The 15,157-nt window shown below is 37.5% G+C and overlaps 2 protein-coding genes across 3 annotated transcripts in view; one reads left to right on the forward strand and one right to left on the reverse strand.

Moving 5' to 3' along the window:
• The window catches only part of SLC39A9 (solute carrier family 39 member 9), a 41,882-nt gene extending 38,886 nt beyond the window's left edge, over nucleotides 1–2,996 (reverse strand). For both annotated transcript variants that reach the window (XM_074327299.1, XM_019733460.2), the window contains exon 1: nucleotides 2,182–2,996. Coding sequence is in view for 1 of the 2 variants with exons in the window: in XM_019733460.2 (XP_019589019.2) it covers nucleotides 2,182–2,277 (96 nt within the window). In the remaining variant the exon portion in view is untranslated. The remainder of the gene's footprint in view (nucleotides 1–2,181) is intronic.
• Nucleotides 2,997–3,225: 229 nt separating this feature from the next.
• ERH (ERH mRNA splicing and mitosis factor) lies at nucleotides 3,226–14,802 on the forward strand. Its single transcript, XM_019733703.2, has 4 exons — nucleotides 3,226–3,438; nucleotides 5,569–5,656; nucleotides 9,045–9,165; nucleotides 14,281–14,802. The coding sequence occupies exons 1-4, from the start codon at nucleotides 3,241–3,243 to the stop codon at nucleotides 14,381–14,383; spliced, it is 510 nt and encodes a 169-aa protein (XP_019589262.2). The 5' UTR covers nucleotides 3,226–3,240; the 3' UTR covers nucleotides 14,384–14,802.
• Nucleotides 14,803–15,157: the final 355 nt, after the last annotated feature.

The raw sequence follows: 15,157 nt of genomic DNA on the forward strand, positions 1-15,157 counted from the left end.
AAGAGTAGAAATTGTGCTTCTCAGCCTCCATAAATGAAGTTTAGTTTTACAAATTTATCATCTCACTAGTTTCACGATACTTTGGTTGGTAATAATAATATAACTTGCCTAGAAGAAAAATGCTTAATTCGTAAGAGATAGAAAACACCAGTTAAACTGTAAAATATCTTGAAACTAACATAAAAATAAAATAAAAATTAAAAAAAATTCTAAAATGTCTTTGTTAAGTTATATACAACTTTCCTTTTTATTCCAATAGCTCCAAGTGCATTGTTCCTGATGTAATAATAAACAGAGATTGTGAATGCTGATTTGTAGCATTTTAAGACCTACAGTTGGAAAAGACCACATGACCATCAATTTAGAAAGCCATAAATGACATGTCGTACTAATTATCTTATATCAATGACCTGGTTAAGTACACCACTCATGTACACATTTCCTGTCAGTGAAAAATAAAATAGCATATGTCTGCATATTGCAAAAATCACCCAAGACAGTTTGAGAAAATATTGAAATTGGAAAAGTCCTAAGCATTTTATAGAAAGAAAAAGTTTTATCAGTTTTGTATTTAAATTAACTATAATTTTTGATAAAAGTCACCTCAATAAATGTTTAAATATACAAACCAACTTAACATCACAGTCCTATTAATGTCAATTCAGTTCTGATGTAGTTATAAGAAAATACGGCTTTTGTCAGAGGAAAGACAGCAGGCTCACAAAGCACTGGGTGGGCACGTAGCCAAAATGAGTTCAGTAGGCTTCATACATACCCAAAAGGATAGCGACAATCTACGGCTACTCAGCTCTAGCTAACTGTTGCCTTGAAGGAATACAGACAAAAACAATAACAGTAATAAAAATAAAAGGTCTGCTAATCTAACAAATTAAGTCTGTGGGCTAGATTTGGTATGAAGGCTACCAGTTTGCTTCCTTTGCCACAGTGGACAGAGTAGCTAACAATTGCTGTGAGTGAGGAAAACCTAGATTTAAAAAACAATTCTGATTCTGACATACTTCATGAACTTATCCAAGTTACAAATCTGAGTCTCAGTTTCCTCATCTGTACCTCACTGACTCTTTAAAATGAAGTTAGGTAATGTACATGCTCAAAAAAATTTAGCTCAATGTTGGCATTAGATGCTGAGAAGTACAAATACAAAAAGTAAACAGAAAGGGAGCAGCAACAATTCAAGCCTCCCTTCCAGCTGGCTGGGGGCTTTACTATTTCTCATACTCACAAGGCCTAGTCCCACCTTTCTTCCCACCCACAGGCTATTTTCTTTACCAGCAATGCCTCCTCTTCCCTCAGGTTTCTTCAAGGCCTTCCTCACACCTCATCTATACCTTTCTTTTCTACTTACTTTCTCTCTCCCCTGTCCTTTCTTTCAGGACTGGCAGTGACAGAGGCCTGTTTTACAGCTGAACCCCTGGGCATAATAATGAAATCCTGTTCCCCCAGTGTAGTAGTTTTTCCTCCCTAAATCTTTGAGTACTGTGAACATGTGAACTCTTTATGACAACTTGAAGAACATATCCGCATTTTCATTGAACACTGCTTTCATCTATTTTTCCTCCCCGTTAATTTTTGTTCACGTAATGACAACCAAACAAATTAACCAAAACGTCAAACATATTAACAAAAAATTAGTATCTAAGCCAATCGATTTGAAAACAACTTCGAATATTCAGTCGAATGCACTCCTTCTTTAAAAGGAAATGAGTTAAGAATCTAACTTTTTTTTTAAATAAACATTTTTGTTACTTCATTCTAATTAATACAGGTATCTAAAAAACTACCTTTCTCCAAACACCTATGCTTGATTTTCTCAAAAACAGAAGTTATATTGATTTCAACTGATATTAACAAATAACATTCACTATTTACACTTCTTTATAGCAATCTGGTACCTTCATTCCTTGAACCTTTGCGAATCAAAGTAATGTTATGGTCCCTCTCCCCAGGAAAATGCAGGGCCCCAAATCTTTGTACGCAAATTGTGTACAGAGTGCTCCAGGATCTGCAGTGGATCCACCCACCCTGTACATCTTTTTAAAACACAGTCTTCCTTAATAAGACCTTTAGCTCAGAGATTACTGGGGAAGCACTTCCCTTTACAACCGTCACTACTTCCTAACAGCCCTCCTGACAGCTAACACAAAATCGAGAATTTCTTACCTCTGAGAAATTAACAGCCAAGGGAATGATTCCAGCCACGTAACATCCCACCAACATAGCGAGAGACAGCAGACTAATGGAGATGAAATCATCCATTCTGCCCTCCTTTATTAACCTACCACCACCAGATTACAAATTTTCAGTGTCTTCAAAAGGTGCTTAGGTTCTTAAACGCGTGTGGTGATTCCAAGAGAACAAGTGGACTTTCCAGTTCTTTCGTCCTCCCCACCAGGTATGTTCGAGGCACCTTTCTCTTGAACGTACCTGGAAATAGCCCCCTTTTGCTGATATTAGCACCAGAGAGAACTTTCAGCAGTCTTAGGTCCTAGCCCCTGGGTTTTCAAGTGCCAGTCACTGGATTCCGGTGGGGTAACAGTTAAAGAAAAAGCAATGGGGGAAGTACGCGAAAGAGCGATTTCTTCAGTCGTCGGAATGAGGATGGCACAGTGGGCCCACTCCCTCCACAGACAACGTCTCAGGTGGCAGCAGGAAAAGGAGGAAACACCCAAGCAAACTTGTTCGTTCTCCCGGAGCCCCTAGCTCCCTGGGGCACCCTGCTGGTGATCCCCACAGGCTGGGACCAGCCCACCAGTCCCGGTAAACTCTCCTCCGAGTCTAGAATGAGGAAACGAGTCCTACAAGTCTCTAACGATGGGTCTTAGGGATTCAGCAGCGAAGCCGATACAAAGCTGTCTCTGCCCTATGTCCGGCGCTGCCCATATTACTCCACTCTGGTGGGCTTTGACCCGCAGCCACAGATACTACAGCGGCCATGGCCGCCAAGTGGCACCCCTTCACTATCTGCACATCCGGATTTCCTCACCGCCCCCTCCTTTAGAAGGATACTTCCGGGTTACAACCGCCCTGTGGCCCTGGATTCCTATACTGCCGCCATTTTTGAGTAGGGCGAATGAAAGATGACCTGTATCACTGTCTACATCGGTTATCATGTTAGCCGTATAGCTAATAACGAGAGTATGGAAGACAGAGTCTTGAAAAAAATATATTTTTCTTCAGGTTCCGAAGAATTCCCTGTGTATCTCATCGCCCTTAGTCAAGATGGCTGAAACAGAGTCGGTATCTTCCCGAGCCACCGGAAATACGTGCGCTTCTATGGTCCAAAGGGCTCTTTCGCGGTGCCCTGCTGACGACTTCCGGCGGCTATTCTCGCGGGGATTGGCTGTTGGCGGCGTTGTGCTAAGCTCGTGTGCGGCGGCAGTGTCGGTGGCGGCTTTAGCGAAAGAGTTTGGCGCGATGGTAAGAAAGGCCTCAGCGGCTCCCTGAGTCCCCAGCCTCCGGGTAACTCCAGCCCCGTACATCTTTTTACACCTCATACAGCCTGAGCGTGCTGCTTCTCCCCGGGCCCTCAGCGTGTGGATCGACCCTTCTCCTTCCCGCCGTAGAGACGCTGGGCCTGGCACTAGGCCCCAGAGCCCGGGTCCGCCCTGCGGTTGCGCGCCCTCCTGCTGGCTCGGGCGAGGCGTGTGGTGCTCGGGATGCGCTTTCTTCCGATTGCTCCTTGGTAAAGGCAGGCATGGGGATGCTGCTCTCTCCCCCCAAACGTTCTAGACTGCTGTAGGAACAATGGCCGAGGAATGCCTGACAAACCTGCTCCCAAAGATGACAGTTTCAATGTATTGCACCCAGCGTGTGGGCCTGGTCATCTTTGCTTTGTAGTGGGCTTTCTCAACTATCCCTCCCCTCCTCCGATTTTTTCTGTGCCCTGTCCTTTAAGTATATAGATACATAACTTTTTTTCTCTTTTCCAAGATTCCTAGATGCCTGGTTTGGCATTAGTCTCAGCCCCTAATCTTGTTCTTACCCTTATTTATATTCTCCTGGGATTGGAGGCTGGAAAAAAAAAAAAAAAGGCTCAGCTGAGGGTAGGGTCACGTTTCCTTAGACTCTGACCAGAGTGGTAATGTAATGGGTGGGTGGTGTGTTTTTTTTACTCCACAAAAAGGAGATGCTTATACGGGGATTATGAGGAATCATGGTTACTTCCACACTTCAACTTTCATTTCTTGGTTGCTGCAGTAACTGTTAAGTTATGCAGCTATTATTGTTAAGAAGGCACCTTTTCAGGTTGAAATTTTCTGAATTGAGATAATTCTGTGTTTAACCTAAAACAGTCTCCCAAAGAGGAGTAGGAATTAGAAAATTGGGTTTCCAGTTCCTGTTTTGTCAAAACTCGCATTGTGACCTTGAGCAAGTCATTTTACCTCTTCTTTCTCTACCTTTTATGTCATGATTTGGTATTGTAAAAATGCTTAGTAATCTGAGAAAGTGGCAGCAGTTAATAACAACTACCCATTCTTGTTGGAAATATGTCAGTGATAATTCCTTATCTGTTCAAATAGAATTAAAAAATTAGAATTTGTATTTAAGGCAAACAAGTATTGATTCAGAAGTCTTAAATACTTTTGCTTTACTAGAGATACAAGCTTCAATTTCTTTCAAAGCTAATGAGCAAATTGTATGTATCGTATTATTTTTGCTTCAGTAGAATGACTATTCTTAGGGTTCATGTTTGTGACACTTTAAAAAAATTAACAAAGCCAGATTATTCATTAGCGTGAATCACAGCTGCTTGGTAATCATAGAGAACAGGGATTTTTATTAAGGTAATTCTGTGTAACTTTTTTTTCCTGACTAGGTTTTACAATCTTATTTTCCTGTTGTGGCAAATATGAATATATATACAGAGGGTGCCAAAAAAATGTATACACATTTTAAGAAAGGAAAATATTAAAATTGTAATACAGTGAATGACACTAGTACTCATTTGATTAGTGCCATCTTTAGAGAGAACATCATACCACACATTGCTACGGTAATTCAACTTGAAAAGTAGTACACAGGTAACATCTCTTATAATGTGTACTTTTTTTTTTTTGGCACCCCCAGTATGTGTGTGTGTGTATGCCTAAGTGTACTTATATTTTGTATGTGTGTATGTTCTTTTTAATTATTTTTTTAAATATATATTTTGTACTGGCCATTCCCCTTGGAAAAAGGACCACAAGGAAGTCAAGGACCAAATCTGTCTGGAAAAAGGAAAAGACTGATAAGACAAATATATTTGGATTTTTAATAAAACCAAAGGGTTCTGAAAATAGCTCCAATAAGAAGAAAGTGACCGAAACTAGTTTGGGAGGTATTATGATCTAAACTGGTAACAGGAAAGCACTGCCACTTAAAAATAATAACCATTTTGACTACAGATTTGTAAATTTAGTCAGTTTTTCTTTGTCATTTTTGATCCTTGTCGTAGGGCAATAAGTATTGAAAATACTGAAAGTTGCCATGAAGGATTTTTATATCATACTATGAATTTCTCAAATAAGAGTTAGAAACTTACGTTGAGGTCATGTTTTTCCCCTATAGTCTCACACCATTTTGCTGGTACAGCCTACCAAGAGGCCAGAAGGAAGAACTTATGCTGACTACGAATCTGTGAATGAATGCATGGAAGGTGAGTTTAAACACTAATCGAGGGTTAGAAATCGGAGTGTTTTTTTTTCCCTAACATTCAGTTTATCTCATTTAGGAACTGGGTTTGTTTTTTCTTCCAGATTTCTTGGATTGTTCATCTGAGCAGGGGAAGTAGATATTTAAGAATGTTGTTAGAAAATAAAAATTAGCTCAGAGAATAAAGGAAATGGAACCAAATCAGTATAATTTGTTGTGCTTTGATAAGCAGACACCACCCTGAAGGGAACTATTAGCTCTTAATGTTTCTTTACTCAGTGAACTATTAGATGAGAGCACATAGATTGGATTGTCACAAATTGCATTCATCTTTACATTTAGTCATTTCACCAAGTAAACCAGTTGTGTATGCCCTGCACTGTTTCTAGCAAATTGTCCATTCTTTATTCATCTTCCTATAAAGATGCGGTAGTCACTGTTTTTGCTGCTGGGCATGACTCTGAATTTGTTGCTATCCAAAGCTAACTGGATTAGACTTAAAATCTGTTCATTTAAAGCCACCAATGGAAAGACGTGAAAAAAAGCTACTCATTAGAGACAGCTTCTGGGTAGGTGGCACCATGTCTTCCTAGTTGCCATCCATCTCTGCTCTGATTTTTAAAGAAGAGAAAACTTCATTTCTAGAGCAGTTTTAGGTTTACAGAAAAATTGAACAGTTCCTGTATGTTTCCTCTTTCCACGCTCTATACAGCAACCCGTATCTCTAACACCTTGCATTGGTGGGGTACCGTGGTTTACAGTGGATGAATCAGTGCCTCCATAGGTTTGCCTCTTCCAGAATGTCGTATGGTTGGGATTAAACAAGTAGCTTTTTCAGACTGACTTTTTTCATTTAACAGTATGCATTTAAAGTTCTTCCAAATCTTTTTGTGGTTTAATAGCTTTTTTCTTCTTAAATTTGAAATGGTTATTTATATACCTGAAACTAATGTTGAATGTCAACTGTAACTGGAAAAAATGTAATTAAAAAAGAAGAAATGGTTTATTTTCCATTTTTAAAAAAGTTAAAAGGGAATTACTGAATCAATTCTCACATGGTGGTTGCCAAGTGGTAATTTTTTTATTTTTCTCTCATAGTAGTGAATATTCCTCTGGAAAGCAGAGCTTTCCCTACTTGCCCCACACCTTTCTTAAATTAATAGATTTTATTTTTTGAGTAGTAAAGTCCATAGTTTACATTAGTGTTCGCTCTTTGCTTTGAACATTCTGTGGGTTTTGATGTATGTGTAATGACACATTTCTACCATTTACTGCCCTAAAAATCCCATTCTTCACCTTTTCTTCCTTCCCATCCCCCCAAACCTCTGCTGATCTTTTTAATGTCTGCATAGTTCCACCTTTTCCAGAATGTCGTTTGGTTGAGATTATACACTATGTAGCTTTTTCAGATTGGCTCTTTGACCTAGTACTATGCTTTTTAGTTTCCTCCAGTGCTTTTCGTGGCCTGATAGCTCATTTCTTTTTATCACTGAGTAATATTCCATTGTATGAATGTACTACAGTTTGGTTTGCCATTCACTTATTGAAGGACATCTTAGTTGCTTTCAAGTTTTGGCAATTATGAATAAAGCTGCTATAAACAATTCATGTGCAGGTTTTTATGTGGGTTATGTTTTCAACTCTTTGGGGTGAATAGCAAGGAGTGTGATTGTTGGATGATATGGTAAGGCTATGTTTAGCTTTGTAGAAAACTGACAAACTGTCTTCAGATGGGCTGTACCATTTTGCATTCCTATCAGCAATGAATGAGAGTTCCTATTGCTCCACGTCCTTGGCAGCATTTGGTGTTGTGAGTATTTTGGATTTTTGCTATTCTAATAGATGTATAGTGATGTTTCATTGTTTTAATTTGCAGTTTCCTAATTGCATGATGGTGAGCATCTTTTTATAACTCTTACTTGCCATCTGTATATCTTCTTTGATGAGGTGTGTGTTCACATCTTTTGCCCATTTTTTAATTGAGTTGTGTTTTAGGAGTTTTGTGTATTTTGGATAACAGTCCGTTATCAGATATCTGTATTGCAAAGATTTTCTTTCATTCAGTGGCTTGTCTTTTCATTTTCTTGATAGTGTCCTTGAAGCACAAAAGGTTTAAATTTTGATGAACTCCAACTTACATATTTTTTCTTCTGCTATCTGTAGTTTTGGTGTCATATCTAAGAAGCCATTGCCTTATCCTAAGTCACGCTTGTATTTTCTTCCAAGGTTTTATAGTTTTGGCTCTTACATTTAGGTCTCTGAGCCACTTTGAGTGAATATTTATAAATGCTGTGAGGTATGGGTCCAACTTCATTCTTTTGTTTGTGGATATACAGTTGTCCTAGTACCTTTTGTTGAAAAGACTATTCTTTTCTCCGTTGTCTTGGTGTCCTTGTCAAAAAGCAGTTGACCATAAATGTGAGGATTTATGCGTATTTGTGAACTCTCGTTTCTATTCCTTTGATCTGTATGCCTGTGATTATGTGTAAGCATTACCACACTATTTTGATTACTGTAGTTAGTAGTAAGTTTTGGAATCCAGGAGTTTGAGTCTTCCAACTTTGTTCAAGATTGTTTTGGCTACCCTACGTCCTTTTTATTTCCATATCAAATTTAGAGTTAGCTTGTCAAGTTCTGCAAAAATAGATTGAATTTTGATAGAGGTTGCATTGAATCTATGCATCATTTGGGGGAATATTACCATCTTAATATGAAGTCTCCCAATCCATGAATATGAGATATCGTTCCATTTATTAAAACCTTCACTTTCAATGACATTGTGTAGTTTTCAGTGTATAGCTTATGCTTTTATTAATTTCTAAGAGTGTATTCCTTTTTGATGCTATTATACATGGAGCTGTTTTCTTTCATTTTCAGATTGTTTATTGTTAGGGTATAAAAATACAATTGATTTTTGTATATTGATGTTATATCCTGAAATCTTGCTGCACTCATTTATTAGTTCTAAGTTTGTGTGTGTGGTTTGTTTGTTTGTTTGTTTGCATGGTATCAAAATTGAAAAGCATCTGTTTGTCATCCATCATTCCCAAGTGTGGTATTTTTCTTTACTCTGAGGCCTTAGGAATGTCTAGTTTTTGAAAACCTAAGTCCCACAATGTTATCACTTGTTTGAAGCATCATATGACAAGTCTTTAAAGTCCTTTTAGATCCAGTGGCTCGAAGTAATCATTTTATTATTAAGGCACAAAATACAAACATTTTGGTGAATTTATAAAATTTTTATGAAATTGCTAATAGTAACAATTAAAAGTGATCAACTTACTGTCCTTTTCCCAGCCCAGCGTTATGAAAATAAGTTTTATGATATCAACATACAACACTATTTATAGCTAAAGTGTAAACAATTTTAAGATCTTGGTTTTCCCTCCTAGGCGTTTGTAAAATGTATGAAGAACATCTGAAGAGAATGAATCCCAACAGCCCCTCTATCACGTATGATATCAGCCAGTTGTTTGATTTTATTGATGATCTGGCAGACCTCAGCTGCCTTGTGTAAGTATTAACCACTATGGCTCTTAAGTTGTATTTTTCTATTGTTTACTCATCTGTTTGAGGTGATTTATGGTTTGGGGAGTTCACTCTGTGCCTGACACTGATCTTTGCATTTTGACTACTAAGTATTAATGTATTTCATCTACATATGGCTCATAAAATCAGTTGGCAACATAAAGCTAAAGGCATAGGAAAATCTTAAGAACTTTGCTAATTGATGCATTTAGTATGAAGAGAGCGTGCGAACTAAGACTTTCAGTCCCGGTTCTCTGTTCCTTAAACTAATCTTTTTCTTGTTTTTTTCTTTTCCCTTATAGTCTTTGTCCCTAAAACAATTGGCTTTGGATTAAAACTAAGATTATTCTGCTTTCTTGACATTATTTTAAAAATGTAAATATATGTAGGACTGAAATGGAATTTAAATCCTACCCGGTGTTAACCATGTATATTTTGGTCTGTTAGTGAGATTTTTTTGTTTTCTGTTCTCACAAATTTGTCAAATTAAAGGTTTTTTTCCATGCCAGACACTATTCTAGAAGTAAATATGTTTTTCAGTGGTGAAAAACATATCGGCCCTAATTATTTTAATATGAAAAGCTCAGAAAACTATAAGAAGCCAACAAAGCTGCGGATGTTATGCTAATGGGAAAAGATAAATTGTACTCAGACATTTTTGAAGAATTTAGCTAGAAGGGAGAGCAGAGAAATGGGGTTATAGCTAGAGGAATAGCTTTTTTTTTTAAAATCTTTTTTAAGTTGGGAGGAATAATGTTAAGTTTGCAGGCTGATGGTATGTGTGAACTAGTAGAGAGGGATAAATTGATGGCTTTAGATAGGATCTTGAACAGTTCATTGATGGAAAAGTAGGGAGGGCAGGCAGATGTGGTGGAATCTTGGGAATGTTTTCTGGTTGTTTTAGTTATCTCTGGAAAATAGAAGGCGAGGGCACTATTTGGAGTTCAGGGGGAGGGAGGAGGTGTTGGAGGTTTGTAAAAAGAGGTAAGAAACAATCTGGGAGATTGAAGGGGTTAGGGAAATGTGTGATTTATGACATACCTGATGATGAATTTAAAATGAAATTAGTCATTGTGATGGTGGTTTTTTCCTAGTCATTCTTAACCTGATGGTTTCGGGTAGAGAATTAGCAAATATGTTAAAAGTTGAGGGTGTTTGCAAGGGAGTATTGTGCAAGGAACTGAATGATCATGAAATGTAAGTGGGGATTGCAGTGGGGGGGAGACAGGAATTTAATTCTAGGTCCCAGTGGCGTCAAAGGATTGTTGAAGTTGGGGTATTGGGAAGTAGTAGTAATCAGAGAATGACATGCCTGAAATTGGGAGATTGAAGTTGCTGGTAATGACACGGTCTAGGGATCTGGCCAAGTAAGGGCAGGAGACAAGATCCTTGGAGGAGAGGAGTTCAAGGAACTGAGAGGCCCATGTGGAGAGAATCATGTACTGGAAGTGAAATCACCGATAACGTATATATTTACTTTCTAGAATTTAATCTGAGAACAGGGAGAGCTTTGTTTTTATTCACTGCTGTATCCCCAGTGCCTGGAAAAGTACATGGAACATAGTTAATATTGAGTAAATACTACTTGTATAAATGTATGTCACACATGTATGATTTGAGGCATAGCTTTTTAAAATTAGGGGTAATTTTCCCTTGTTTACATTACAGAGCTATATTCTTGAATTGGTGTAATGGTTAAACAAAAGTGAAAGAATCTGACTTCTGTCGTGCTAAATTTTGCAACGTCTGACAGTTCATATTCATATCCTCACTTCATTGTTTAAGTGAACTACTGGCCTATGAAAAATTAATAGCTGTTATTCTGATTTTATAAAAATCAAGACATCAGGTATCTAATCCGGATGGTTTGGATGTGGCACACTCATTCTCAACAGATGGGGAGCTACTTGAGAGCCAAGAATCGTGTTTTACTCACCTTGAGAGACTATGGTTAAGAGCTAGCTGGAGTTTCAGAATTAGACATAGCTGAGACTGATTCCTGGCTCTGTCATTTGGTGGCTGCTGTAGGCAAGTTAGTTTAATGTTGCTAATTCTCAGTTTGCTCATTTGGAAAAATTAGATAACTTTACCTCAGAGGCTACCTGTGCGGATCCAGTGTTTGCTTAGCACAGTAGTATTGCCTAGATAGTGGGAACTCCTTTTTTAACTAGATTGACAAAAGTCAAGGCAGAGTTTTATTTTTAATTACAATGAGTAGATTGGTTCTTTAAAATTTGCCACGAATAGAATTATAAATTTCAAATGCCACAAGTGAGTTAAATTGTACTGTTAACTAATAAAGGGGTATTATGTTGAGTTTTTTTGACAGTGAAAATTACAAAGTAAAACAGTTTTAAGAGACAAGTATGGCAATAACAGCAGAACATAACTTTTCTAACTTTGTGCCATTAAAAGTAAACCAGAAACTACATCTAGTATGCTAAAATGATTTCTAACATTTGAATTATTACTCTGAAAAACTGAATTGTAGCTTAATATTTCCGTCTCTAACGTTGAAACTTCTTTGGCCTCTGAAAACTTTCAGAATCAAATTTAGGATTTAGAACCATTTTGTCCATGTGATTTTGTTCTGTCCCTTTTGTTATTTGAATATTCAGGAGAAATAAGGTCTTGTTTCCAAAGAGGCTACCTATTGCCATGGCACTGCCCCCTGCCCCTCTCAATCAGCATTGTGCCTTGGACTGTTACTCCTCAGAACAGGAATTAAGTCCAGTTTGGTTTGTAAATTGCTGTGTACTTGTTGCTTCTATTAAGTTTACATGGCAATGACATAGGACTGTAACCAGCATAGGAAGAAATGGAATAAATAAGATTATACTTTGTGATATGATTAAACCCCAGACGAAGCAACAATGCATTAATAGTAAAATTTAGGCACAGAGGATTTGTAGTTCATACATTTGAAGTGTAAGTACAAATTCTTTGCAGTTCTCTGATCTGTGGGTTTTTTTTTTAAATAAGCTTTTATTAAGATTAAGATAATAGCCTTTTGAATATGTAGGCTTTCCTTGTTTGCTTAAGAGACAAAAGGGACATTTTCATCCTTAGTTATTGTAACCAGGAGGTACTCCCAATCAGAAAGACCACCTGGTAGCAGTGAAGACACTGGCTGATTTCACTGCTCAGTCCCCCAGCTTTTGTTCTTGTATAAACCTGCATTCATTGACCATAACGCAAGGTTAAAAGATTCATCTGTGCTAACAGCTTGGGATTTTGTAAATGTACCTAACATTTACTTGTCTCATTTTCAAGTGCCACTTAACAGCCATCAATGTACAACTTTCCAAAAAGAAAGCATTATTACTGTTTCTTGAGTTGGAAAATAGCATGCAAGTTGATGGATTCCTAAATGTTCATGACCAAACTGATCTTGCTGGGAATGGTCTAAATAAGGCTGTCCCACCCAGATGCTATACTTCTGAAAAATTCTGTTCCTTTTTTAGTGTTAGGAAAAGTCCAGCGTTAATATAAATATTGTAGTCTATTCTGCCATACCTTGAAGTAGACCAGATTAGCATTTATTCATTAGGAAGCATGAAAAAGGATAGTCAAAGAAACTTGTTTTTCTTTTTAGAATATTTCTCATTGTAACAAAAGGACATTAGTGAAAAGCCAAATATTTCTTTTTATTTTCTACTTTTTATAAAAATAGAAAGCTTGTGTGTTCTTAATGAACCAGATTCTGACCTTACTATTCGGGAAGGATATGATAATGGTATAAAGCATACCTACTTTGGAGTTTGTTTCTCTTGCCAGAAACTGGAGCATATAGGTCTCTAGCAGCTCAGTAGTTAACTGTGAAGACTCTGATCAGAAATGTTTTTAAGTTTCTACTTCTGGCCCAAAGTCCCATAGCTAATAAGTTGCTGTACTTCTTTGAGCCTTGGTTTCCCCCTTTATTAAAAAAAAGGGATAATTTTATCTACTCTCACAGGGTTGTAAACAAGATTGAGTTCATTCCGATAAGCACTTAAAGCTATACCTAGCAGTTGATAACTTATTAATAGGTATTTATGTAATTTTCTGCTGAGAAGGTAAAATAAACTGATGGTTAAAGTAAAGCAATAATTGATAAATTAGATCTTTTGTTTTCCTAGGGTATCACTAAGGTATTTTTCTTAGGCAAACCGCATCTGTGCCTCTCTTGGATGCCATGCAGTGTTTCCACCAGATGGTGCACATGGCTTTGAAACACTGTCATGTGCTTTGTATTTGTGCAGCCTCTAGTTACTTACTGCCTTTTTATGCTATTAGTTTTTTACTCCAAAAATGAATTTATTGCCTAACCAGCTATATTTCAGTTGTAGATCAACTGGAATGTCCCTGTTTTTTGAGTCCTGTAAAGATGGCTTGAGTGATTGGCTGTTAGGGGACACCTTGGACTCCCAAAACCCTACAGTCCTGTTACAGTTTCATTGCTAATGCTAGTCCTTGCATGCCTGGCCCTTCTTTTCTGATAAGAACCATTTTGGAGCTTGTTATATCTTCTAATAACTCTCCTTTGGCCTCTAGCATGATTCATTTTAAAAAGCAAATCCTAAAATATAGCTTAAACTATTTCCTTCTGTTAATAGTTTTCAAGGAATAAATCTTTATGACAGTAACATTTTTAAAGGTTTTTAGTTCATTCAAAATAAATTTAGCAAATCTGAGGTTGGTACTAGTGTTTGATTTTTGTTTTTTAATCACTAGAGGAACCATAAAAATAGTAACTATGTAGGAAAAAGAAAATGCAGTTTCTGGTCATAATTCTTAACACGTTGCGTATGGATCATGAGAATCTTCACAAGGGATTTAAACCCCGCCGTATGCAACGTGTTAAGAAGTAGGTGTATAACACATTGGGACTTAAGATCTATAGGCCTTGGTTTCCTTTTCTGCTATAAGATCGTACAAGGTGATGTAAAGTTATATTGCTCAAAATTGAAGTTATGTAATCAGCTCTTTTATATTTTCATTAAGGTCATGTATGAACATGTGCATATCTGTGCCATTATTGGGCAGTTATAACTTAAGAGTTTTAAAAACGTGACAGTAATTGACCATTGTAACTTTGCTTATTACCTTTCTGTTCCTCAGTTACCGAGCTGATACCCAGACATACCAGCCTTATAACAAAGACTGGATTAAAGAGAAGATCTACGTGCTCCTTCGTCGGCAGGCCCAACAGGCTGGGAAATAGTTGTGTTGGATGCATTAAGGGGCTGGGGGTGGGTTTGGAACACAGGTGTGTACAGCGTGCTGTAGTGGAAGTTCTGTATTATACTAATCCTGTTTCCATTTTGGTACACTCTAGCCCAGAGTAGGTGTGTTAGATGAAATGTGAGGATCTGGTTCAATCTGAAACCCCCACCAACCCTCCCCCCCTTTTTTTTCTTTTTTTTTTTTACTTAAACATTTTTATGATTATTTAGATGGAAATTGTTCTTTGTCAGGTAATGTTGGTTCCAGTCCTTCAAAAACTGTTCATGCCTGCTTTATAACATTCACTGTTCTAACAGCCCTTCTTCAAGTTGGAGTGGGGGTGGTGACACAGTTTAGTTATGTCATCAAGTTAAAGTCTTGGTGAAAAACAAATAAATGTTCTTTAGTTATATTTTCCCCCTGTGTGAATTTTTTTTTTTTTTTTTGGTCTCTGAACATTGAATTTTCTTGCAAAGCATTATCAGGTTCAAAAGCAATAGGCTGCTACACAGAATTTGAATTTTGCTGTGGTTTATGTGACGCTAACAAGCTTTTACCTCATTCCTAGCCTTGTATGTGAATCTCATTTGTAGCTCCAAGGTACCTACTGTTGAATGCAAACATTATGAAAAACTTTCTGGTACATAGATTGTAGTAGCAGCCAAGTTCATTCCTTAGCTTTGGTCGTATACTCTGTGGGAACTTGTGCCCTTCGTGTAGCCTTCAGCTGAATGCTGATTACCATTCTGGTCTGGAAAGCTGTAAGGGTGAG

This window comes from Rhinolophus sinicus, linkage group LG03, assembly GCF_036562045.2.
Source record: "Rhinolophus sinicus isolate RSC01 linkage group LG03, ASM3656204v1, whole genome shotgun sequence".
Classification (NCBI taxonomy): Eukaryota; Metazoa; Chordata; class Mammalia; order Chiroptera; family Rhinolophidae; genus Rhinolophus; species Rhinolophus sinicus.